Here is a 25,748-nt window from a genome sequence, read left to right as displayed (position 1 = left end):
ATAAAAGTGTCCAAATGAAATAATTATAAAGTTTTTTCAAGAAAACTCATAGGAATGTCCCTATTATTTTTCTTGTCATACTAATAAGTTTAGCACCAAATTACTTTTTTGAAGTCACCAGAGAAGCAAAGACTTAGACTTTCTTTTTAGCAATAATAATATTTTCGGTCTGAACTATGCGAAATTGAATATAAATAGTTTGGTCTAAAAGTATATATCGTTAATGTTTTCACTGTTTCTTAATCTTCTCGAGAAAAATCATCTGTAGAACTCGTCTCCGTAATTCCCCATTGTGTTCCGAAAGATTTCACCTCTTGTAACTTGAAAAAGAATCATGCCTTCCCTTCTGGATCAAAGGGTGCGTTATTAGGTAGGAGACAACTAATTTTCCAAATTTGAGTATGAACCGAAATTCTCACATGCTCACTCAAGTAATATTTAAAGAAAAATAATTAAAAAGTAACATAAAGTATACAGCGAAAACAAATAACATTTTCACTATAATCAAATGTATGAGTACTTTATGCACTTATAAAGCCAATTTTTTCACTAGGCTAACATAAGTGCAATTGGACTTCTCACTGAGTGCCTATTAGAAGTCCACTTCAAGAATCCCTCAGCAACCTCAATGTTTGAGCTGCTAGTTGTCTTGGAAAATGTTGCTTGGTATGTTAACTTCTGGTTCAACTCGGAGAAATTTAGCTCCGAGGGTTCAACTTCCACGACAACGCCTTTTGGTGAACTTACCTCCACTTTGTAAGATGATGTAGCGTCACCAACATTGGTCACAGTTCTGGTATATGTCTGAGGAGTTGATCCAAGTCCGGATATGGAAAATGAAGGATAGTTTAATTGTGCTTCTGGGATACTTTTCACCTCCGAGCAATTCACCCTGCGTTGTAACAGGTTACCTACCTGTCGATTTGTATAGTTCAAACCACATAAATAAGGTAGATAGTCCTCGAATGGGGTATCATAAACTAGTCCTGGATCATTTGCCCTAGATGGATTAACATGTCCTGCACCAATTGTAAAAATGTCAGCAGGAAGGAGCCTTTCGTCTAGTATTGGACTACTGGCAAGGTTTAACGTGTCAGCAGTTGTCATGATTGCAGACTTAATAGCAGCAGGAGACCAATCAGGATGTGTGCACTTCAGCAGAGCTGCTACGCCACTAAGGTGAGGGCAAGACATCGAGGTGCCTGATATAATATTGAATGTAGATTTGGTATTTTTGTTGTCATCCACGGAGGTAGGCCAAGCAGCAAGAATATTAACACCAGGACCGATTATGTCAGGTTTCAAGATGCCAGGACTAGCTCTACTTGGTCCTCTTGAGGAAAATGCAGCAACCATAGGAGCATTTTTGTCTCCAATTATTGTTCCTTGGAATGTGATTGTAGCAACAGGGTTTGATGTTGAGTTCATATAAGCAAGGATTTTTGTTCCATCTGCATCTGAAACATCCAATGCTGGAAGAACATGAGCATCAGCTGATTTAGTGACACCGTAATATGGCCGGTTGATGATAATCATGCCAACACCTCCAGCATCCTTTACAGCTTGTCCTTTATCAACACTCAGTACGCCACCACCTGCCAAACATATGATCATCTTTCCTCTTATAGCAGGGTCAGTAAGTGACCCTGGTCTGCAATAAGGGGTTTCAAATTCTTCACTTGCATTTTTTGCAGCATCAAATAGAGTGAAGAATGTTGAGTTGGACATCTGTGGACGATAAGCAGATTCTCCTTCAAATTCCTCTGTATTTCCAAGCTTAACAGTAGCTTTCATCTTTCTATCAAGCGTGCTGGCACCTACAGAAAGAATCCATGGGGCTGAGTTAGCTACTGAGCCATTGAATGGACCATAATTGCCTGCTGAGCAACTAACAAGAATGCCTCTTTCTGTTGCACTGTACGCCCCGAGAGCAATACTGTCTTCAGAGAAAGGGATTGGCCTTCCCCCAAGGGAGATTGAAAGAATATCTACCCCATCATCTATAGCTGCATCCATGGCAGCTAAAATATCACTTTCAGAACAACCATCAGAACTACACACCTTATATACGGCTATGTGGGCAAGAGGGGCAACACCAACAGCAGTCCCATTAGCATTCCCAAATACATTAGCACCTTTCACAAAGGCTCCTGCAGCTGTGCTTGCTGTGTGCGTACCATGGCCATCATCATCTATAGGGGAACCATTGGCAAGTAGGTAAGACCTAGCTCCAATTAGCTTGTTGTTACACTTGTTGGTGAAATTGGACTCACAAACTCCTTTCCACTTAGCAGGTGGGGGAGGCATCCCAACGTCGCTAAATGAAGGATGGTCAGGAATAATTCCAGTGTCTATAAGTCCAATGATCACGCCTTTCCCATAGTTGGAATCCTTCCATACACCCATGTTCTGTTGCAAACCAAGAAAGCTTGGAGTATGAGTAGTATGCAAGGACAAAATCCTCTGTTTCTGAGCAGAGACAAAGCCATGTTTCTTCTCCATTTCCTTCACTTGTTCTGCAGTTAATCTTGCTGAAAACCCCTTCATCACATTGTGATAGGAATAGATCATGCTAGCAGCCTCTTCATTTCCAGTCGAGCTAATTGCGGTAGTAGTTTTAGGCAAAAAAGAAAGGTAATAGCTGTCTAAATTCGTTAACGATGATTGAGTAGAAATCAGGCTTTCAGGTGATTCAACATGGACTATATAAGTGTCGAGATCAGTCTGAATAGTAGGCCATGGGAAAGAGCAAAAGATGAAAATAAGAAGGATTTTCAAGAATCCCATGGCTTCAAATATAAGAAGTGATGATGTATTTGGAAAGTGTATTTGATGAATTTCTCTGCTTTGAAGCAAATGTCTATTTATAGTGCTTCTTTGTTCATGACTTTATTTTAGGTTGTGGAAAAAAAAGAATAATGTGGACAAGAAAATTAAAAGTACTATAAAAGATAAGAAAATAATATTATTACGTTTCACTGGACGTGTAGAAAGTATTACATTCCCACTTCAACTATTTTAAAATGAGAATATCTCTTTATACGAATTTGAACGATCCTTACTCTATTCACTAATTTTTAAGGGTTTAGTTATGCCAAATTCATTTATGTATCAAAACAATATAATAGCACCCAGTGGCGGATCCAGGATTTAGAGTTCGTGAGTGCCAAATAGACTTATCGATTAAATTAATTTTATATTTGATTGAATTATTCGTCTTTTCGATATATATCATAAATCAATCAATAAAATATAAATAATAAGATATTACACTTTTATTGAGTATTTAATCAAATAAAAGAAAAGTCAAAAGAGTAATAATGTAATTAATTTAATTTAAGTCAATAACAATAATAAAAAATAAATAAATAAATTGTGCCAGTTGTTTTTCCTTAAAAAAATGTGCTTGGAGCTTTTTTTTTTTCTTAAAAAACATATGCAGCAAATTCCTCAAAAAAATAGGTACAAATGGGATTCAATCCCGCAACATCAGTCTTCTAAAGTTGCCCTCCTACCGTGGCACCACAAGCCAATTTTGTTCTGTGGGTGGCACGCTTTATATTTATATAAATATTATATATATATACCTATGTATATATAGAGTTTCCGTCGAAGTTCGGGAATGGCGTGGCACCCCCACAGCCCTTCATAGATCCACCACTGATAGCACCAATACATAATGGGCCACACACAATGCTTTTCATAATTCTTGTTTCTTTTTGTGAAAACTATTGCAAGACAAATGTTTACCATGGATTATGTACATTGGTCCCCTTCAATTGTAGAAATTGGACTTGGTCTTTTTAACATGTATAGTTGGCTATAGATTTCTCATTTGGCCACAATATGTTAAAAAAAATTAAAAGGTGTCCATGTGAATCAATTATGTTTTTTCTAGGAAACTCATAGGATTGTCTTTATTAATTTTCTTGTCTTGTTTATTAAGTTTAGCCTCAACGTCTCAATTACTTTTTGAAGTCACCGAAGACTTAAAGACTTTCTTTTTAGGAATAATAATAATATTTTTAGTCCCTCCATTATTATAAATTATCATTTAGTCTGTATGATATTCGATTAAACATATTTAACGTTTAGTAAATTGAGATGTGTGCTTTTGGTCCTTTGGTAAGAGATACTTATGATATAGTTGGAATATATTTTTTAGAACTATATTAGTATTGAATATATAGTAATAGTACAAGAATTAACATTAACACATAGAAAATTATATATAGGGTGAAAGGATATTTTGATATAGAGTGAGTTCGGAACGAAGATAATAGTTTTCATGAAAAATATTATACAGATGGAAGGAGACAATGAACTTGAAATTTTATTTATGAAAATTATTTTTTCCAAGCGAATATGAAACTGATTTTATTTTATTTTTAAATTTTTTTATAGAAAGGTTTTGCTACAAAAAAGCTTTTAACGTACCCAATCCCTTCCTTTTCCACTTCAGACTTGAATCCCGAAAAAATGGGAGTTAATATCCCAAATGATCACTCAACTTTGAGTAATTTACTTAAAAAGTCACTCAACTTTGTTTTATCACTCAAAAGTCATTCAACAATTGATAATATCACTTAGAAAGTCACTCAACTAGGATTTTTTACTTAAAAAGTCATCCAATTAATTTAAATAATTTCTTCACTAAATTTTGTTGAAATACAATTTCATTTTAAACTAATTTTAAAAAATAAAAAGATGCTCGTTTTAATTATTTTTTTGAATTTGTTGATGTATAATTTTTTTAAACTATGTTTTTAAAAAATAATAAAAGATCGCTATTGAGCATCTTTTCGATCTTTTTGATTACTCCTTTTAATTTAGTAAAAGATTTATATTTTAAACGTACAGTTGCAATTGAAAAATTAAAATTGAAACCTACAGTAGCATTGCTATTAATTTAATAAGAAATAATAGAGATTGCTATTTTAAACATACAGTAGCAATTGAGAGAGAAAAATGATTTTCTGTTCTAGTAATCCTTTTACTGGAATTAAATATGCTAAAAAATGCTACTGTTCGTTTTTCAAATAAATTCTAATTAAATAACTGAAGAAGGTCAATAAGATAATTAAAATAAATATCTTATTATTTCTTAAAAAATATTTTAAAACAAAAATTACATTTCAACAAAATAATGAATAAATTATTTAAATTTGTTGGGTGACTTTCTGAGTGAAATATCATAGTTGAGCGACTTTATAAATGAAACATCAATAGTTGAGTGACTTTCTAAATGAAATATCAATAGTTGAGTGACTTTTGAGTTATAAAATAAAGTTGAGTGACTTTCTAAGTGAAGTACGCAAAGTTGAGTGACTATCTGAGATATTATTTTTTAAAAATGGCAAGACTTGAAAACCTCTGAAATATGAAATCGTACTTTAAGGTTATATGTGCTCCTTTTGACAACCAAGACATAATGACAACAATCTATCTCCCCAAGCTATTAAATTGGTGATTTATAATATTTTTATATCAATTAGAAAATATAATATTTATTTTGAAAAAAATTAGTAACCCTAAATGGAAATTGGACTTAGTATTTCCTATTAAATTAGTAACATCTTTCCACAACCTTCGTCGTCAACATCCTATTTCTAAATTCTTATAGGTCATTAATTCAGAATGATTTTATTACTCTACTAATCTAAGTCTCTATGTTCATTTTACTTGTCACGTTTTGATTTATCAGCGTCAATTAGATAAAATTTTGAAGTTAAATTGTATTAGATTAATTTTATATTTTAAATTTAGCTATTCAAAAACTATATACAAGATATTATAAGTTTTAATTATGTTCATATAGTATGATAAAAAAATATATCTTAAAATGTTGGTCAAAGTCTGTACAGTTTGACTTTCAAGAAGCGAAACATGACAAGTAAAATTGAATAAAGAGAATAATTATTTTACATAACTTTTATTATTAGAAATCCGTCAAATTTCCAATACCTCATGTTGTCGGAAGTTGTCGAATTTATGATTATTGAACAGGGTAGTCACCATGATTTTATAATCCGTCAAAAATTGCTCTCGAAAATTAGCGATTTTCTAGTAGTGTTTTTACAAGTTTCCAAAAAGTTTATAATCATATAACACCTTATTTAAAGTTTTACACTATGATATGTTGTTTATTTATTGAACTATCTTCTCAATAGTAACTTAATATACACATTTCACTCTGTTGTTCATAAAATGTACAGAGTCAAATTATTTGTATTGCTTCACAAAAAATAGCGATTTTCTAGTAGTGTAATAATTGCCTCCTGGCCAGTCGTCACCCTCTAACACACCTCATTGTCCATCCTCACTCCCTGCCTAGGCCCCTCGGCCCTCACCCTCCATGCCTGACGCCCACCTCTCGCCCCGACCCCCTCCCCTACCCCCACCAACCTTTGTTCCACTTGACAAAATTGGGAACTTTGGGCAACTGACAATTACATACTCAATATTCATATTTGTCAAATTGATCCCTAATTAACACATTTCAGTTGTTTGATATTATACTAACAATAGTTTTGTTGTCATGAATTTATACGATATCATTTGACTAGAGTTACTAGTCTCTTTTATACTAGTGGCTTTTTTTTCTTCCTGACATATGTGGGTATTCCATAATAATGATACTAACCAAACAAAGGGCCTGCTTTTCATAAACAATTAATAGGCCTTCAACTGCGAATTCATCAAATTGATTTTTTGCAAGTTGAGCAAAATAAAAATAAATGTGAATGGTTCAGCATTAAAGCACTATATATATATATATATATAGATAGCTCTAAATCTAAAAAATTCATCAAATTCATTTTCCAATTACTCTATTAGCAGCAATGGGATTCTTGAAAATTCTTCTTATCTTCATATTTTGTTCTTTCCTAAAGCCTAGTATTCAGAGTGATCTCGAGACTTATATAGTCCATGTTGAATCACCTGAAAACCAAATTTCTAGTCAATCATCGTTAACGGATTTAGAGAGCTATTACCTTTCTTTTTTGCCTAAAAGTACTAGTGCAATTAGCTCGAGTGGAGATGAAGAGGCTGGTAGCATGATCTACTCCTACCACAATGTGATGAAAGGCTTTGCAGCAAGATTAACTGCAGCACAAGTAAAGGAAATGGAGAAGAAACACGGCTTTGTTTCTGCTCAGAAACAGAGGATTTTGTCCTTGCATACTACTCATACTCCAAGCTTTCTTGGTTTGCAACAGAATATGGGCTTGTGGAAAGATTCCAATTTTGGAAAAGGCGTGATCATCGGAGTTCTAGACACTGGAATTCTTCCTGATCATCCTTCATTTAGTGACGTTGGGATGCCTCCCCCGCCTGCTAAGTGGAAAGGAGTTTGTGAGTCCAATTTCACCACAAAGTGTAACAACAAGCTCATTGGAGCCAGGTCTTACCAACTTGGCAATGGTTCCCCGATAGATGATAATGGACATGGTACTCATACAGCAGGCACAGCTGCAGGAGCCTTTGTGAAAGGTGCTAATGTATTTGGGAATGCTAATGGCACTGCTGTTGGTGTTGCCCCTCTTGCCCACATAGCCGTATATAAGGTATGTAGTTCTGATGGCGGTTGTTCTGACAGCGATATTTTAGCTGCCATGGATGCAGCTATAGATGATGGTGTAGATATTCTTTCAATCTCCCTTGGTGGAAGTACAAAACCTTTCCATGATGATGGTATTGCTCTTGGGACGTATAGTGCAGCAGAAAGAGGGATTTTTGTAAGTGCCGCTGCAGGCAATAGCGGTCCATCGGTTGGCACTGTAGCTAATGAAGCCCCGTGGATTCTCACTGTTGGTGCCAGTACTCATGATAGAAAACTGAAGGCTGCTGTTAAGCTTGGAAATAGCGAGGAATTTGAAGGTGAATCTGCCTATCATCCAAAGACTTCCAACTCAACATTCTTCACTCTATATGATGCTGGAAAGAATGAAAGTGACCAATTTGGCGCGCCTTTTTGCAGTCCAGGTTCACTTAGTGACCCTGCTATCAAAGGTAAGATAGTCTTGTGTTTGCGAAGTAGAAGTCTTCGCAAGGTTGATCAAGGACAATCCGTAAAGGATGCTGGAGGTGTTGGCATGATTATCATCAATGAACAGGAAGAGGGTGTGACTAAATCAGCTGAAGCTCATGTCCTTCCTGCATTGGATGTTTCAAATGCTGATGGAAAAAAAATTCTTGCCTATATGAACTCAACTTCAAATCCAGTTGCTTTAATCACCTTCCACGGAACTGTAATTGGAGATAAAAATGCTCCTATAGTTGCTTCATTTTCCTCACGAGGACCAAGCGTAGCAAGTCCTGGCATCTTAAAACCTGACATAATCGGTCCTGGTGTTAATGTCCTTGCTGCTTGGCCTACCTCCGTGGATGACAACAAAAACACAAAATCAACATTCAATATTATATCTGGAACCTCAATGTCTTGCCCTCACCTTAGTGGTGTCGCAGCTCTGCTGAAGAGCGCACATCCTGATTGGTCTGCTGCAGCTATTAAGTCCGCAATCATGACAACCGCTGACACATTAAACCTCGCCAATAGTCTAATACTAGACGAAAGGCTCATGTCTGCGGATCTCTTTGCAATTGGTGCTGGACATGTTAATCCATCGAGAGCAAGTGATCCAGGACTAATTTATGATACACCATTCGAGGACTACGTTCCTTATTTATGTGGTTTGAACTACACAAATCGGGAGGTAGGTAAAGTGTTACAACGCAAGGTGAATTGCTCGGAGGTAAAAAGTATCCCTGAAGAGCAACTAAATTATCCTTCATTTTCCATCAGACTTGGATCAACTCCTCAGACATATACCAGAACCGTGACCAACGTTGGTGATGCCAAATCATCTTACAACATGGAGATAGTTTCACCAAAAGGAGTTGTCGTGAAAGTTGAACCATTCACGCTAAATTTCTCAAAATTGAACCAGAAGTTGACATATCAAGTGACATTTTTCAAGACAACTAATGTCTCAACTGCCAGTGATGTTGAGGGATTCTTGAAGTGGAATTCTAATAGGCACTCTGTAAGAAGTCCAATTGCAGTTAGAGTGTCTGCTGAATGAAACTAAAATGCTTTCAATCTAAAATGTAAAATAAATGCAGAAAGTATTCACAATTAATTATAGTGGATTGCTGTTTCTTTTCAGTACATGTTTTTTGTTACATCTTTTAGTAAATGGTCTTTTGATATTTTATCACATTTAAATAATTTAAATCATGTTTTAAGAAGAAAAATATTTGTTCTCCAGGCAAGTATGATTGTATTTGGGCTCAATAAATGTTTAGTAGTATTTCTTTAAACATTGAGAATCAAACCAGGAATTCGCATCAGGTAAAACTCATTTAAGAGGAAGTGAAACGGCTCCCTATCAGGACTTTTTCATACTCAAGGCTCGAAGGATCATATCTATCCTACCACAACTTTTTAATTTATAGTTACCACGATTCTTTTTGATGTTCATTAAATGTAATATTCCAAACTACAAAATCATGGTTTATTAAACTTTCTATAGTTTAAAATACGCCAATTTTTATTTCAACAAAATTTCCTTAATTCATAATACAATGTGTAGTACCCCAGGGATATAAATATGATCCCATTGCTGGAAAGTGGACTTGGTCTTTAGCATTAATACTGGCACTTGGCATATACCCTACTAGTAGTTACTCCTCCTTCCCAAATTACTTGCCATAGTTTCTATTTTTTTCGAGAGTCAAACTGTATAAATTTTGATCAATATTTTAAAATATATACTTTTTTCATATTAATATAAGAAGAATTGTATCTTATATTTTCATGTAGTTTTTGAATTTCTTAATTTTAATTTTTAAAATATTAATTAATCTAATCTGATTAAACATCAAAAGTTACTCAAATTGACTTTCAATAAACGAAACATGACGGGAGCGAGTATTAAACAGTGGACTCTGTAGGATTGACCAATGGGCAACATGTTATAAATTATATATCCATCAAATTTTAATACATTCATCTACCCATAACCTTGGTAGGGTTTCCCCTTTTAATTTCTTAGATCCCTTAATACTTCAAACATCAATGTCCAATTATACATTTATTTTTAGATCTTGATTTTCTTTTCATATTTGGTTTGCCAAAACTCAATCTGTGTGAGCTTTTTTACATTATCGATCTAAGTTATAATAAAGGATGAAGATTGCGATAGATTTATGTATCAGCATAAAACTTGCTAATTCATGATGAGTCTCATAACTCGACTTATTTGAGCTTAAGGCATAATTATTTATTTTACGCATTCTCTCTCTCTCTGACACTTTAATGATATAAATTTATTTTTGTTGAATTTTTATTTTATTTTAAAAAAAAGAGGTAACAATAGCCACTGATTTGCCACTATAGCCACGTCGTTATAAAAAGTTGTAGACTATTCTATACCAATTTGAGCGTCACATTTGGTTGGTAACAAATAATAAATGAAAATATGGATCTTAAATTTAAGATAAAGTAATTTATTTGATGTTACATTGCGATAGGAAGGGAAGACGGACCACCAAATTTAATAACGTTATGATATTTTCCTTCAAGGAAAAATATCGTAAGATGACTAATGGTGAGTGATATTTGAATATTTTTTAGTTAATAATATAGTTGAACATTGCTATAAGCAACATTTTCATGGTGTCCAAACATAAAAATACGCGATGAGAAATCCGAAGGAGGGGGAAATTTGCTCGTGGAAGATGTTGTATGGATATTCTGTTGGAAATCTTAAGAAATTTTCATCAGAAATTCACGTGTTTTTAGTAGTGAAATTGCAAGTCTTGTTCACAATAATGATAAATTAACAAGGGTCTCCTGTTGAGAGACCAATTAATAAGTGTGATTTTACAGTGTGAGTTGATCCAAATTGATTTTGCAAGAAGAGCAAAATAAAAATGAATGTGAAAAGTTCAAGGTAAAAGTACTTATAAATAGTGTAGCTTCAAAATACAAAAGTTCATCAAATACATTTCTTTAGCTCATTTGCAGCCATGGGATTCTTGAAAATCCTTCTTATTTTCATCTTTTGCTCTTTCCCATGGCCTAGTATACAGAGTGATTTCGAGACTTATATAGTCCATGTTGAATCTCCTGAAAGCCTAATTTCAACTCAATCATCGTTAACAGATTTAGAGGGCTATTACCTTTCTTTTTTGCCTAAAAGTACAACAACGATTAGCTCAAGTGGAAATGAAGAGGCTGCTAGCATGATCTACTCCTACCACAATGTGATGAAAGGCTTTGCAGCAAGATTAACAGAATCACAAGTGAAGGAAATGGAGAAGAAACGCGGCTTTGTCTCTGCTCAGAAACAGCGAATTTTCTCCTTTCATACTACTCATACTCCAAGTTTTCTTGGTTTACAACAGAACATTGGTGTATGGAAGGATTCAAACTATGGGAAAGGCGTGATCATCGGAGTTATAGACAATGGAATTTTTCCTGATCATCCTTCATTTAGCGATGTTGGGATGCCTCCTCCTCCTGCTAGGTGGAAAGGAGTTTGTGAGTCTAATTTCACTAACAAGTGTAACAACAAGCTCATTGGAGCAAGGTCTTACAAACTTGCTAATGGTTCCCCGATAGACGATACAGGACATGGTACACATATAGCAGGCACAGCTGCCGGAGCCTTTGTGAAAGGTGCTAATGTATTTGGGAACGCTAATGGTACAGCGGTTGGTGCTGCCCCTCTTGCCCATATAGCCATATATAAGGTATGCAATTCTGATGGTTGTGCTGAAATTGATATCATAGCCGCTATGGATGCAGCTATAGCTGATGGCGTAGATATTCTTTCTCTGTCTCTTGGTGAACGTCGTAGGCTTCCTTTCCATAGTGACAATATTGCTCTCGGGGCATATAGTGCAACAGAAAGAGGTATTCTTGTAAGTTGCTCTGCAGGCAATAGTGGTCCATTCAGTGGCTCAGTAGAAAACACAGCCCCGTGGATTCTTACTGTAGGCGCTAGCACTATTGATAGAAAGATGAAAGCTACTGTTAAGCTTGCAAATAGAGAGGAATTTGAAGGAGAATCTGCTTATCATCCAAAGATTTCCAACTCAACATTCTTCACTCTATTTGATGCTGGAGAAAATATAAGTGATCAATCTGAAACCCCTTATTGCAAACCAGGGTCACTCAATGACCCTGCTGTAAGAGGAAAGATAGTATTATGTTTGGCAGATGGTGGCGTTCCGGGGGTTGATAAAGGACAAGCTGTAAAGGATGCTGGAGGTGTTGGCATGATTATCATCAACAGTCCAGATGACGGAGTCACTAAATCAGCTGATGCTCATGTTCTTCCAGCAATGGATGTTTCAGCTGCAGATGGAACGAAAATCCGTGCCTATATGAACTCAACATCGAACCCTGTTGCTACAATCACGTTCCAAGGAACGATAATTGGGGATAAAAATGCTCCTGCAGTTGCTTCATTTTCCTCTCGCGGACCAAGTGGAGTTAGTCCTGGCATCTTGAAACCTGACATAATCGGTCCTGGTGTTAATATCCTTGCTGCTTGGCCTACCTTCGTGGATGACAACAAAAATACCAAATCCACATTCAATATCATATCAGGCACCTCAATGGCTTGTCCTCATCTTAGTGGCGTAGCAGCTCTGCTGAAGAGCGCACATCCTGATTGGTCTCCTGCTGCTATTAAGTCTGCAATCATGACAACCGCTGACACGTTAAACCTTGCAAATAGTCCAATACTAGACGAAAGGCTCGTTCCTGCTGATATCTTTGCAATTGGTGCAGGACATGTTAATCCATCGAGGGCAAATGATCCAGGACTGATTTATGATACACCATTCGAGGACTATCTACCTTATTTATGTGGTTAGAAATACACAAGTCGAGAGGTAGGTTACCTGTTACAACGCAAGGTGAAATGCTCGGAGGTGAAAAGTATCCCTGAAGCACAACTAAATTATCCTTCATTTTCCATCAGACTTGGATCAACTCCTCAAACATACACCAGAACTGTGACCAACGTTGGTGACGCCAAATCATCTTACAAGGTGGAAATAGCTTCACCAAAAGGCGTTGTCGTGAAAGTTAAACCCTCCAAACTAAATTTCTCAATGCTGAATCAGAAATTGACATACCAAGTAACATTTTCCAAGACAACCAACAGCTCAAACCCTGAGGTTATTGAGGGATTCTTGAAGTGGACTTCTAATAGACACTCTGTGAGAAGTCCAATTGCACTTGTGTTGGTCTAGTGAAACTACAAGTACTCATTTTGATTGTAGTTGAATTGTTACTCCCTCCATCCCTTTTTACCTGACAATAATTTATTTGGCGGAGTCAAATAATCTTTTCTTTGGCTATAATTATTCCTTGCTATTCAAAATATTTTAAACTTTGCTGTGATCTTTTGATTGAGGAAATCAAAAAGTAAATTGATTTGGAAAACATTTCTCATATGGTATAAATTCAACCCATATAAAAAACATTCACCCAATCTATTAAAATATGATCGGGTTACCAACATATGGGTTCATTTTACCGGCACCACACAAAATATATCTTCACCGACATTAAATACATACATCTAACAAGAACCTTGTTAGGGTTTTTCCATTTAATTCGTTGACCCCATTTCATAGGGGTCAACGTCCTATTACTATAGGTGATTAATGATTAATTAAGACTGATATTTTTTTTGGTTGATTCACCAATTCTATCGAGTTCTCAAACTATTTCCTGTTAATCCAAATCATTAATTATTGCTAATTAATCGAGTTATTAATATTCATGGTATTCTTCCGAACTACAACTCACCTAATCAAAATAGATTGTCACCTATATTTCTATGGAATTAATGTTTTCTTACGATAGTTGGTTGAACACGATAACTAGATATATCCCTATCTAAGCTGCAAATATTTGCCCTAATTCTAGGGAATTAGACCATGCCCTACTTAATTCTTTTCTAATCTAAAAGCAATCTCTCTCGAACATGAACATTAGATAATTAATAGAACTTAATTATTGTGATTCAATAAAGCAATTAAACGCAAAAAAAAAAAAAGATTGCAATTGATAATTTAAAGTAAGATGAAAATAACCATTCATAAAAATAATTAATACGCATCACACTCAGAGTTCATCAATATGATTTTGCAAGTGGAGCAAAATAAAATGAATGTGTATAGTTCAAGTATAAAGCAATATATATAAATATAGATAGATATATAACTCCTAATCTCAAAAGTTCAAAAAATTCATTTTCCAATTATAACATTATTAAGTACTATTACTACACCATTTACAAGCCATGGGATTCTTGAAAATCCTTCTTGTTTTCATCTTTTGCTCTTTCCCATGGCCTAGTGTTCAGAGTGATTTCGAGACTTATATGGTCCATGTTGAATCCCCTGAAAGCCTAGTTTCTACTCAATCATCATTAACGGATTTAGAGAGCTATTACCTTTCTTTTTTGCCTAAAACTACTACCGCGATTAGCTCAAGTGGAAATGAAGAGGCTGCTAGCATGATCTATTCCTATCACAATGTGATGAAAGGCTTTGCAGCAAGATTAACTGCAGCACAAGTGAAGGAAATGGAGAAGAAACGCGGCTTTGTCTCTGCTCAGAAACAGAGGATTTTGTCCTTGGATACTACTCATACTCCAAGTTTTCTTGGTTTGCAGCAGAACATGGGTGTATGGAAGGATTTCAACTATGGGAAAGGTGTGATCATCGGAGTTATAGACACTGGAATTCTTCCTGACCATCCTTCATTTAGTGACGTTGGGATGCCTCCTCCGCCTGCTAAGTGGAACGGAGTTTGTGAGTCCAATTTCACAAACAAGTGTAACAACAAGCTCATTGGAGCGAGGTCTTACCAACTTGGCAATGGTTCCCCGATAGACGATGATGGACATGGTACACACACAGCAGGCACAGCTGCAGGAGCCTTTGTGAATGGTGCTAATGTATTTGGGAGTGCTAATGGCACTGCTGCTGGAGTTGCCCCTTTTGCCCACATAGCCGTATATAAGGTATGCAATTCTGATGGTTGTGCTGATACTGATGTCTTAGCTGCTATGGATGCAGCTATAGATGATGGCGTAGATATCCTTTCTATATCTCTTGGTGGAGGTCGTTCGAGTGATTTCCATAGTAATCCTATTGCTCTTGGGGCATATAGTGCAACAGAAAGAGGTATTCTTGTAAGTTGCTCTGCCGGCAATAATGGTCCTTTCTTTGGCTCAGTAGGAAATGCAGCCCCGTGGATTCTTACAGTAGGCGCTAGCACTCATGATAGAAAGCTAAAAGCTACTGTTAAGATTGGAAATGGAGAGGAATTTGAAGGAGAATCTGCTTATCAGCCAAAGATTTCCAACTCAACATTCTTCACTCTATTTGATGCTGGAAGAAATGCAAGTGACGAATTTGAAACCCCTTATTGCAGACCAGGGTCACTTACTGACCCTGCTATAAGAGGAAATATAGTCATATGTTTGGCCGGTGGTGGAGTTCCGGGGGTTGATAAAGGACAAGCTGTAAAGGATGCTGGAGGTGTTGGCATGATTATCATCAACCGGCCAAGCTCCGGTGTCACTAAATCAGCTGATGCTCATGTTCTTCCAGCATTGGATGTTTCAGATGCAGATGGAACAAAAATCCTTGCTTATATGAACTCAACGTCGAACCCTGTTGCTACAATCACGTTCCAAGGAACGATAATTGGAGATAAAAATGCTCCCATAGTAGCTGGATTTTCTTCTCGCGGACCAAGTGGAGCTAGTACTGGCATCTTGAAACCTGACATAATCGGTCCTGGTGTTAATATCCTTGCTGCTTGGCCTGCCTCTGTGGATGAAAACAAAAACACCAAATCCACATTCAATATTATATCAGGCACCTCAATGTCTTGCCCTCACCTTAGTGGCGTAGCAGCTCTGCTGAAAAGCGCACATCCTGATTGGTCTCCTGCTGCTATTAAGTCTGCAATCATGACAACCGCTGACACATTAAACCTTGCCAACAGTCCAATACTAAACGAAAGGCTCCTTCCTGCTGACATCTATGCAATTGGTGCAGGACATGTTAATCCATCGAGGGCAAATGATCCAGGACTAATTTATGATACACCATTCGAGGACTATGTACCTTATTTATGTGGTTTGAAGTACACAGATCGACAGGTAGGTAACCTGTTACAACGCAAGGTGAATTGCACGGAGGTGAAAAGTATCCTTGAAGCACAATTAAACTATCCTTCATTTTCCATATTCGGACTTGGATCAACTCCTCAGACATATACCAGAACTGTGACCAATGTTGGTGATGCTACATCATCTTACAAAGTGGAGGTAGCTTCACCAAAAGGCGTTGTCATTGAAGTTGAACCCACCGAGCTAAATTTCTCCCAGTTGAACCAGAAGTTGACATACCAAGTGACATTTTCCAAGACAACTAATAGCTCAAACCCTGAGGTTGTTGAGGGATTCTTGAAGTGGACTTCTAATAGACACTCTGTGAGAAGTCCAATTGCACTTGTGTTGGTCTAATGAAAATTTGGCTATATAAGTGCATAAAGTACTCAAACATTTCATTATAGTGAAAATGCTGTTTCTTTTTACTATATGCTTTATGTTAGTTTTACCTCTTCTTTTTCAACCTATAGTACTATATTTATAAGCATTTGGTCTTTAATATTAAATATTGCTTCAATGCTTGTTCCAGCTAATTGAAGAAAATAAAAGCATATCCTTATTGATAGTAATCAGTTTTTCCTTTATCATTTTTCTTACTCTTTTGGTGGGAAAGGAACATTTTCTGTTTTCGATTTTTTTCATGTTTGGTTGGTCAAAATATTTTCTCTAACAAAACAATCTCTTTAAAAATGAAGAACATATGAAAGTAGAAAAAGCAAGTAACTTCCAACTTCATTGTCCTCTCTCCACCCACCCAACGTCTCCAACCCCATCTTTAGAGTCTTGACCACCCTTGAACCCCCACTCTCAACCCTCATAATATTTTGGTAGCTTACATATAAATGTTTTTGGGTTACTATTTTTTTTTACTTATTTGTCAAATACTAGAAAATATGTAAGAAAGTCACTTATTTTCTACCAAACACAGTAATAAAAGGGTAACTTACAAAAATTCCACTAGTTTTAGAGCTAATTACTAAGATACACGTTAGTTTACAATATTATGAATCTTGTCAGATTTTCGTGCATCCAAATACATGTAATTCAAGATATATGGGGTCAAAATTAGATGTAATTTGCTCTAGACACGTGGTATCCAAGTAGATTCGCATGTATCTAGGATATATAGACAAATCTCACTCGTCTCCCTCTCATTTCGTTCGCGACTCTCCTAAGTATTTGGTATATCATAGACATCAAATCACATTTGATCATACAAATACATGTATCTAGTGTGATTCACATATATTTGAAATACATAGACAAATTTCGCTCGCCTTTCTCCATATTTCCATGTATCTGATAGCAAAAACACATGCAACTTGAAATATGATATGAAATTATTAGTTAGAGAGATATAAAATATAATTATTTCAAACTATAGGTAGAATTAGTTAAGTATAAATTATAGGAACTACATATTATAAGTACTAAATAACATCTTATCCCTTCTAGTTTTTTATTTACCAAAAATCCCTTAAAAATGATGTTTGCGGGATACATAGCGTTGTGCACGGGATATATTAAGTTTGATACATTCCACATAGCGGGATACATAGCGTTGTGCACGGGATACATTAGGTTTGATACATTCCACATAGCGGGATACATAGCGTTTGATACATTTCACATAGCGGGATACATAGCATTGTGCACGGGATACATGTGAGATACATAGGTAAATAAGGGATTTTTGAAAATTTTGAAATAAGTAGGGATAAATGAATATTAAGATAAGTAAATGAGTGTAATTAAGTAAATTGTCCATTAGTTAATACCGTATGAATATTTGTGCAATTAGATAGCTTATGTCTAATGAAACCCATCTTGGCCCAACCCAAGTAGTTATATATGGCCCAATAAAACTTAAAAACAGCCCAATTAAGTGAATACATGAAATAGATGATTCTAGAATGACTAGATTGCCTCAGGCATCGACTTCTTTTCTCTGTGTGAAAACATTTTTCTAATGACCAATTCTGAATATAAAAAGAGTGAAAAAATGGCATTTTTGAGGTCCATTGTGACTGCAAAAACAACCGCCATTGCTACTGCTATTCCAGTTGCTGCTTTTGCTGTTTCTTCTATTTCTTCTTCTTCTTCGCAGTTTGAACGTCCATTGAAAAATCTAAAATTTGGCTCAATTTCTAGTTCGAATCCGATTCTCCAATTAAGCTTCGCGAAGAATCTACAAAAAACAAGTCCTCCTTCAGCTCTTCATATGGAAACGCCTTCTTCCAATCACCAAACTTCCTCCGATGTAATAATTTATCCCTCAGCTCTTCTATTTTTTTCTTAATTTTTTGAATTATTTGGAGAATCTTACAGGGCTCAATTGGTTGGCTACCTGAATTTTCACCTTATTGGCGAGGATTTAGGGTTTAGGGAGTTCTTACTTGTATTGCAATTTTCCACCACTAAATTTTAGATCCATCTCTTTTTTTAATCCAGAATGACAAACTAATATGTTTTAACTTTTTTTTTGTTTTTTTTGTTTGTAAATTTGGCAATAAATGGATGCTATTGTTCTAATTGAGTAATGTGATTTTTCGTTTACAGAATGGAGTCGTTTTTCCTGAATTGCTGGTAAGTTCTTTCTTACAAAAAAAAAATCTATGCTATTTTTGTTTGGAGGAGAAATGAGGAATTTTTTGGTGTTTTTTGCATATTTGAAGCTGTACAATAAATAGGGATTCTTGTACTTGTAAAGAGTCTAGTTATGTAAATTTAGTAACTTTGTACTTTGGATAGTACTACGAGTAGTACAACATTTGATATAAGGAAATGTACAATTAGAGTAGTACAATATCAATCATTTTGCCCTCTGCTTTAGGTAGATCAACTAACATCTTCTGTGAGAAGAGAGGACAAGAGCCCTTATATAATGCTTGCTTCAAACAATATTCACTTGTCAATAAAAATCTGTAGTTCTTCTTTTGAATTATATTGCCAATAATACGAGAGGGTCTTTCTCTCCTTGATTAATTGCTTAGGTAAATTGATTGTGCTGGTTGTAATGTGATTAGTTTATCAAAGATGATGACTTTTAAAGGGAGGGGGGTATCTTTTAATCTTGATGGCTTAATGGGGTGTCTTTTAATCTTGATGGCTTAATGTAGCCCATTTTGTTGGTTATTGAAGGTTTAGTTTGGGGGGTTTGCGTTTGTTTTTATTGGTTTCTTTGTGAGTTGATATATTATGTTGCATATTGTTGTTTTTTTCCATGTTAAACTGATTGTATTGACAAATTGGTGACAGACAGAGTTTATGGTGGACATGTCGTGTCAAGGCTGTGTTAATGCTGTTAAGAGCAAATTGCAAACCGTAGAAGGTAAATGCTAAAAAAAAAAAAAAAAAAGAGAAACCATGCCTTGTCCTGGGGCTTTATTTTAACTTCATCAATTTGTTTTGGTGTTGAAAGAGATCGTTTGTGTTGCTTTTAGGAGTTAAGAATGTGGATGTGGACCTTGATAATCAAGTAGTGAGAATTCTTGGATCTTCACCTGTGAAGACTATGACTGAAGCCTTGGAGCAAACAGGTCGAAAAGCCCGTCTGATTGGACAAGGAGTACCGGATGGTATGTTCTAATCTTATCTAATTGCATCTGTCATGTTTCCTCCGTTAATATTATAGAAAATCTGTGAAGCACTATGTCTTCACATCTCTGGCTATGTTAAGAGGATGAGCAGAAGTACGCATACTTATGATTATAGTGTGTAATGGCCTTCTTAAGGGCTGAAGGGAAAGAAGAGTGCAAAAAAGAGATATTATGCTCTTCTCTCATGAGCGTCAGTCGTCTTAGCTTTATCTGCTTTATTTTTTATGCGATGCATCTAACTTTTATATTCATTTGAACCATGCCGTGTAGATTTCCTTGTATCTGCTGCTGTTGCCGAATTCAAAGGACCAGATATTTTTGGTGTTGTTCGCTTGGCTCAAGTCAATATGGAATTAACTAGGATTGAAGCAAACTTCAGTGGCCTGTCACCTGGAAAGCATGCTTGGTCTATTAATGAATTTGGTGATTTGACGAGGGGGGCAGCTAGTACTGGAAAATTGTACAGCCCAGTAAGTAACACGCAAAAGAACATTTTATTTATGTTGAATATGTTGCGCTATCTTCTTCCTATGAACCTTTTTTTCTTTGGGGCATGGATTCTGCAATATACTTGCATTGAGAAAGAGAGAGAATCAGGATCCATAATATTAAATATTAATTATGCAATCATGTTCCAACTAATCTCACTCGAGGATGCTTGAAGTGTTTGGACTATGATAGAAGTGCATTTAAGGGGTCCTTTGTCAATGAAATGCATCTAATACCATGCTGTTAGTTATGGAATCGTAACTGTCTGGATACTTGATATCGTTTGTCAAGGACTGTGTGAAGCTTTTCCGTTCTCTTTGTCCTCTGAAGGGTGAAATAAGCGTCTATCAAGCTTATTATGTTATATTTTTCCTTTTGTTGGACTGTCAAAAGGAGCCTAATATATGGATAAGGTTCTAATGAATGGTTGGTTTCCTTATGTCTTATGTATGTTGCACCAGACAGACTGACTATTGACTGCACTTGTGTGTTTTTCCATTTTTCAGCCACTCGGTGACCTGGTTACACTGGAAGTTGATGAGAAAGGCGAGGCATTTTATACCGGTCCTAAGGAGAGGCTAAGAGTTGCCGACCTGATTGGGAGAGCTATAGCTGTATATGCAACTGAAGATAAAACAGATCCAGGACTTACAGCAGCAGTGATAGCTAGAAGTGCAGGAGTTGGTGAGAACTACAAGAAAATTTGTGCTTGTGATGGTACAACTATTTGGGAAGCAACCAGCAAACTCTGAACAGTTATCTTTAGAATCATTTGATCATTGTATACTACGTCTGTATCATTTTCACAATCATGAAGCTTTTAAGTTGGATGGAGCAAGCTAATGTATCAAAATAAATGTAATCATTTGTTGCTCTTGTTTCGTTGGTTCCTATTAACGATCCGCTGCTCTTTATTTCAATGAGAAATGCTAGTGAATTAAACTTCAAACAAAGCATCAAGCTCAATTCCAGTTGGTGGTAGTCGTGTTGAATATTGACAGTGTTGCAAGTAACAATCTTCTCTTTCCCCTTCTTATTTCTTTTTCGAGACGATAAAATTGTGTTCTATGCAGAACAGTTGTGTCTAATATACAAAAAATCAATATCAAGAACCAACAGATACAGTTGCAGTAGTGTTCACCAAGGAATGCTCATACTGTAGAAGCAGACCTGCCTAAAATAGAGAATCATCATATTTTCAGCAAAGCATACAATACGTAAGTTGATATATAATGGAGGAGAAATTATTAACTCATCGATCAAGACAACAGCCCATCTCTTTTAGCCATCTCGTAGAGAGTAATGGTGGTCAGAGCCTTTGCATCAGCTGTGGCACGCCATAGTTTATCATATGGAACCACATGCACTTTGATCAGCTCACCATGGTCTCGTAGTCCGGTTTCTTTCCCTTGCAGTTGTTGGATTTTCTCTTTGCTGACATTTCCTCTGTATAGAAACAAACTCATCTCCTCATCACAACCACCCTAACATTGAAAGAACAACAAAACCACAGAAATATAGTGTTAAGAGATGTACCAAGGCAGAAACAATAACAGAAGGCCTCATCTTTGAATTGAAATTACACCCAATGTAAGGCTGCATACAAAAGATCCGATGTAGTCATGCCTACTCCGAACCTTTCCCTCTCAAACAAAAAAAAAGTCAGGCCTAGTCCTACCCCGTGCACCGTGCAAGGTTCACAAATATACCACTAATTGCAAGTGCACATGGAGCAATATCCAATGTCATTACAATTTACAGGTTCCAAACAGTAGAGCAACCAGTGCAATGAATCGAAATTGACTGAAATATAACCGCAAACTTTCTTTTAACACTAGGCTAGATGAAACTATTATAACATATACATTTCCATAAGAGTTTTAGCAGAAACTAGCTGTTTATGCAAATATTTCTACTTTTTCTGTTTCTATAATACAATATCCAAGAAATCATGTGGTGAGTAGTCTGAGTCTTATAAAAGACGGTGGAAGCTTACAGGAGAAGGGAAAACTCTTCCCCCAGTTGATGCGTCGAGAAAAGCCGTGAGGTCGACCATATCATGGGCATTCAGGTGTATTCCAGTTTCTTCCTCAACCTGAAACATATAGATCAAATACTTCAATTATATGTTCGGTCAAACCCCTCTGATTTTGCCATCCACAAGCTAAAATAGCTGCTTTTGACAAGGAAGTTCCTATAAGGATCAGTTGAGTCACTCATATACAAAACATTAGCAGATTTCTGGATTCAATTAAACTGCTCAGAAAAGAAGGAAATTCCATTGATTTGTTGAATAAGGACACAATGAGAGGAATCCAGTTCATTATGCAATAATAAACTAATATATACTAGGGAATTGAACCACAAAAAACAAGGGGACAGATTGCCTCACTAGAAAATTTTAAGAGGGGGATAATGCTTTGATAGAAAGGAGAGAGAGACCTCTCGAACTGCTGTTCCAGCAAAGTCACCTTGGTCATCATCCAACATTCCAGCTGGCAATTCCAAAATTAGCCTCCCAACTGGGACCCTAACCTTTCAAACAATTTGAATGTATTTTAGAGTTTAAAAAGTAAAAAGGGACAGAAAACTTTCATAAATTTCCTCATATAATCTGTACTGTGAGATATTTTTCGACGTTATAAAAAAGGAGGAGTTGACAGTTGGAAGACCTACCTGTTCCGTAAGCACAGCATATGTCTCACCCTCAGAATCCAAAAGGATTAGAACTGCAACAGCTGGACCCCGTGCGAAGACAATACCAGGAACCTAGACACAAAAGAGGTAATAGTGACTGGAAAGAAATTTCCCTTGTTGTAACCAAGGATAAGCTAGGAAAAAGGAAAATGGAAGTAATACATCATTGTCATGCTAATATTGTCGAGCTATGTCAAGAGTACTGTAATGTCCATTGCTCTAAGGTACAAGGACAAAAAACCAAATATAAGCAAAATAAATTGAGGACACAGCTTTAAGAGAAGCTATTCATAGTCCGGCTGAATGAATTACATATCCAATGGGATGGAGAGATTCTAATCAGATACCTTTTGACCCGTCTCCTTATCAATAATATCTGCTTTGAATTTAAGAAACCCCAAACGCTCTCCAAACATATCTACATCCTGCTCCAACACATAAAAAGATATATCAGCTGTAAAGCAAACTTAATGTTTGCGGTAGCAGGACCAAAAGCAGATTCAAATCCTGTAATAGTCACTATGTCTTGGACTCTTGGTCGCTGATAGTGCGACTTAACATCATTCCAAGAATCCTGACACGTACATGAAGAAGACTTCTTTTTTTATCCTCTTTAGAAGGGAGCACGACTGACAACTATGTTAGGGAAGCATAGGAATCTTTAAGGAGCATAAAGTGCACAATTAACCTAGATATCCATTTTCCTCAATAAAGATATAATTAAGAGCCTCAGCATCAGTTAAGATCAGAAGACAGACCATTTTCCTCCAATTGTCCAATGTGGAAAAAATTTAGAAGGGCTCAAGCAACTCAATTTGTGTTCTGACGGTCTCATTAGCCAACAATGTAATTCATCGAAACTAGTGAACAAGTAAAAGTTACTATCTTCATAGTTTAAAAGAACAGCTTGAGATCGAAACCTGGATAAGAACTTGTTTTAAAGACATAGCTCCATTAGCCAGCAGTCCTGTTTCAGTTTGTATGTTCTTTAACCACTGTTTGAACAATGAGGATTCAATAGCATTCCTACAAGAAAACAGACATTTCACTCAATCCAACCCCATACTAAGAAACTCTCATCCTTTAACATGAAAATGCTTCCTTTTCTGAAAATCATCCACAAACCTGACAACAAATGCCATACTAAGAGAAATTGCATAACCCCAAAAGAAATAGGGGGTTGGGGATAGGAAATGTAGTAGCAACTGGAGGGACTTCCAAACAATCATTTCAATCCAAAGCCATACCAAGAGAAATGCTTGACCTTTAAAATGAAAATGCTTCCTTTTGCCTAAATTCCTGAAGAACTTACAAAATCTTCACTACAAATGCCATATTGTGCATGAATAAGTTGAATGCTAAGAAATTAAAATAATATAGCAACTTGGAGGTACTTCCAAACAGCCCACTCAAACTCGATATAGAGCCATACCAAGAAAATGATTCATCTTTAATATAAAAATGCTTCTACGAGTCTCATTGCAAATACCATATTAAGCTTGAATTAGGTGAGTAGAATGCTAAAAAGAGAACCCCCAAAAGCAAAAAAAAAGATTTAATGAGTAGAGGGACCATCCAAACAGCTCACTTAATCCAAAGCCATCCCAAGAAAAATGGTTAATCTTTTTTAACATAAAAAAACTCTCCTTTTTTCTCAAAATCTTAACTTCTAGAATCTCACCTTCAGTGACATACTAATAAGTGGGAATTACGTAGTCGAAAGCTAAGAATTGAACCCAAAAAGAAAAAAGAAAAAAAAAAGAAAGATATAACAAGTTCAGGAACATCCAAACAGCTCACTTAATCCAAATCGTGCCAAGAAAACTTCTTAGTTTTCAAAAGAAACTTCCTTTTTTCCACAATCATGAAAAACTTGTAAAAACCTCACAAAAAATACCCTATCAAGTGTAAATTACGTAAGTTGATAGCTAAAAGCAGAAACCCAAAAAGAAAAAATATATATAACAAGTTGAGGGACAATCAAACAGCTCTTATAATCTAAAGATATCATAAAAAGGTATCTTTTTATTCCAAAAATCATGAAAAACTTATAAAACCCACACAACAAATTCCCTATTAAGTGAGAATTACATAAATTTATAGCTAAAAATAGAACAACAAATGTAAAAAGGAAAATAAGGAGTGGAGGGATTTGCCTGAAGTGGGTATCGGAGACGCCGGGAGCAGCGACAACAGAAACCGGTTGGTCGAGTTGGGTGGGAAGATTGATTATGTGAGTGATTCGAGAAGGTGGGGTTGTCGACATTTTTACAGAGAAGCTTCCAGAACAATTTCTAGGCCAAAGGGTCGAAGAAGAAGAGGAAAAGGGAAATTCATATAGAGGTTTCAAGAATGGAAGTCCACAACGTGACACTGTTAGTCTCATTTTCCAGCACTATTGGCAACTACTCCCTTATGGAATGTTTTATTAATAATAATATAATCGAAGACACGGAAAACAATGGTCTTTCGCATTTTCTACATAAAAATATCATTTACTCACTCCGTCTCATATTAGTTGTCAAGTTCGCCCCAAAATATACTGAAAAGGGATTCATTTGTTCTTTTGTTTTTATGCTTTTTTAATTTCCTTGTAACTATGCATCTACTTGATGCTCTTTTGTGAATGAAAACATTAACTTAATCAGAAAAAAATGAGTCAAAACCACTGAATTCAGTATTGGAGCATTTATTCAAGTGCAACGCATACACCAAGGGCAAGCCAGCTAAATATACATCTCTGAAA

At 36.0% G+C, this 25,748-nt stretch overlaps 5 protein-coding genes across 6 annotated transcripts; 3 read left to right on the top strand and 2 right to left on the bottom strand.

The window, feature by feature from the left end:
• Positions 1 to 515: 515 nt before the first annotated feature.
• On the bottom strand, positions 516 to 2,800 carry LOC125827145 (subtilisin-like protease 4). Its single transcript, XM_049506505.1, has one exon. It carries the CDS (start codon positions 2,785 to 2,787, stop codon positions 550 to 552), a length of 2,238 nt encoding a protein of 745 aa, XP_049362462.1. The 5' UTR covers positions 2,788 to 2,800; the 3' UTR covers positions 516 to 549.
• Positions 2,801 to 6,805: 4,005 nt separating this feature from the next.
• On the top strand, positions 6,806 to 9,184 carry LOC125827123 (subtilisin-like protease). The gene has a single exon (XM_049506483.1). It carries the CDS (start codon positions 6,843 to 6,845, stop codon positions 9,084 to 9,086), a length of 2,244 nt encoding a protein of 747 aa, XP_049362440.1. The 5' UTR covers positions 6,806 to 6,842; the 3' UTR covers positions 9,087 to 9,184.
• A 1,846-nt stretch (positions 9,185 to 11,030) lies between these two features.
• On the top strand, positions 11,031 to 16,596 carry LOC125827124 (subtilisin-like protease). The gene is made up of 2 exons (XM_049506484.1): positions 11,031 to 11,597; positions 14,894 to 16,596. The coding sequence occupies exons 1-2, from the start codon at positions 11,035 to 11,037 to the stop codon at positions 16,569 to 16,571; spliced, it is 2,241 nt and encodes a 746-aa protein (XP_049362441.1). The 5' UTR covers positions 11,031 to 11,034; the 3' UTR covers positions 16,572 to 16,596.
• A 1,556-nt stretch (positions 16,597 to 18,152) lies between these two features.
• On the top strand, positions 18,153 to 21,254 carry LOC125827126 (copper chaperone for superoxide dismutase, chloroplastic/cytosolic). Of its 2 annotated transcripts, XM_049506485.1 has the most exons (6): positions 18,153 to 18,477; positions 18,777 to 18,803; positions 19,476 to 19,548; positions 19,661 to 19,795; positions 20,087 to 20,286; positions 20,812 to 21,254. In XM_049506485.1, the coding sequence occupies exons 1-6, from the start codon at positions 18,187 to 18,189 to the stop codon at positions 21,055 to 21,057; spliced, it is 972 nt and encodes a 323-aa protein (XP_049362442.1). In that variant the 5' UTR covers positions 18,153 to 18,186; the 3' UTR covers positions 21,058 to 21,254. The 2 variants fall into 2 exon arrangements, with proteins under 2 accessions (XP_049362442.1, XP_049362443.1); XM_049506486.1 differs by lacking the exons at positions 18,153 to 18,477; positions 18,777 to 18,803 and adding an exon at positions 19,173 to 19,210.
• A 54-nt stretch (positions 21,255 to 21,308) lies between these two features.
• LOC125827122 (nudix hydrolase 14, chloroplastic) lies at positions 21,309 to 25,408 on the bottom strand. The gene is made up of 7 exons (XM_049506482.1): positions 25,159 to 25,408; positions 23,923 to 24,028; positions 23,350 to 23,427; positions 22,982 to 23,074; positions 22,748 to 22,840; positions 22,302 to 22,400; positions 21,309 to 21,789 (listed from the first exon to the last, which is right to left on the bottom strand). Exons 1-7 carry the CDS (start codon positions 25,386 to 25,388, stop codon positions 21,565 to 21,567), a joined length of 924 nt encoding a protein of 307 aa, XP_049362439.1. The 5' UTR covers positions 25,389 to 25,408; the 3' UTR covers positions 21,309 to 21,564.
• Between the last annotated feature and the right edge of the window lie 340 nt (positions 25,409 to 25,748).

This window comes from Solanum verrucosum, unplaced genomic scaffold (genome assembly GCF_900185275.1).
Source record: "Solanum verrucosum unplaced genomic scaffold, falcon-dt-bn FXZP01000060.1, whole genome shotgun sequence".
NCBI classification, from domain to species: Eukaryota; Viridiplantae; Streptophyta; class Magnoliopsida; order Solanales; family Solanaceae; genus Solanum; species Solanum verrucosum.
The sequence above is the reverse complement of the archived record's forward strand: the minus strand, read 5'-3'. Positions and strand labels throughout refer to the sequence as shown.

Excerpts from the sequence above, each read along its gene's own strand:
- LOC125827145 (XM_049506505.1), bottom strand. The coding sequence starts at position 2,787 with ATGGGATTCTTGAAAATCCTTCTTATTTTCATCTTTTGCTCTTTCCCA.
- LOC125827123 (XM_049506483.1), top strand. The coding sequence starts at position 6,843 with ATGGGATTCTTGAAAATTCTTCTTATCTTCATATTTTGTTCTTTCCTA.
- LOC125827124 (XM_049506484.1), top strand. The coding sequence starts at position 11,035 with ATGGGATTCTTGAAAATCCTTCTTATTTTCATCTTTTGCTCTTTCCCA. Across the intron at positions 11,598-14,893 it reads AACAAGCTCATTGGAGCAAG|GTCTTACCAACTTGGCAATG; the intron begins GTCTTACAAACT and ends CATTGGAGCGAG.
- LOC125827126 (XM_049506485.1), top strand. The coding sequence starts at position 18,187 with ATGACCAATTCTGAATATAAAAAGAGTGAAAAAATGGCATTTTTGAGG. Across the intron at positions 18,478-18,776 it reads ATCACCAAACTTCCTCCGAT|AATGGAGTCGTTTTTCCTGA; the intron begins GTAATAATTTAT and ends TTTCGTTTACAG. Across the intron at positions 20,287-20,811 it reads CTGGAAAATTGTACAGCCCA|CCACTCGGTGACCTGGTTAC; the intron begins GTAAGTAACACG and ends TCCATTTTTCAG.
- LOC125827122 (XM_049506482.1), bottom strand. The coding sequence starts at position 25,388 with ATGAGACTAACAGTGTCACGTTGTGGACTTCCATTCTTGAAACCTCTA. Across the intron at positions 23,428-23,922 it reads TAAAACAAGTTCTTATCCAG|GATGTAGATATGTTTGGAGA; the intron begins GTTTCGATCTCA and ends GTGTTGGAGCAG. Across the intron at positions 23,075-23,349 it reads ATAAGGAGACGGGTCAAAAG|GTTCCTGGTATTGTCTTCGC; the intron begins GTATCTGATTAG and ends TTTTGTGTCTAG.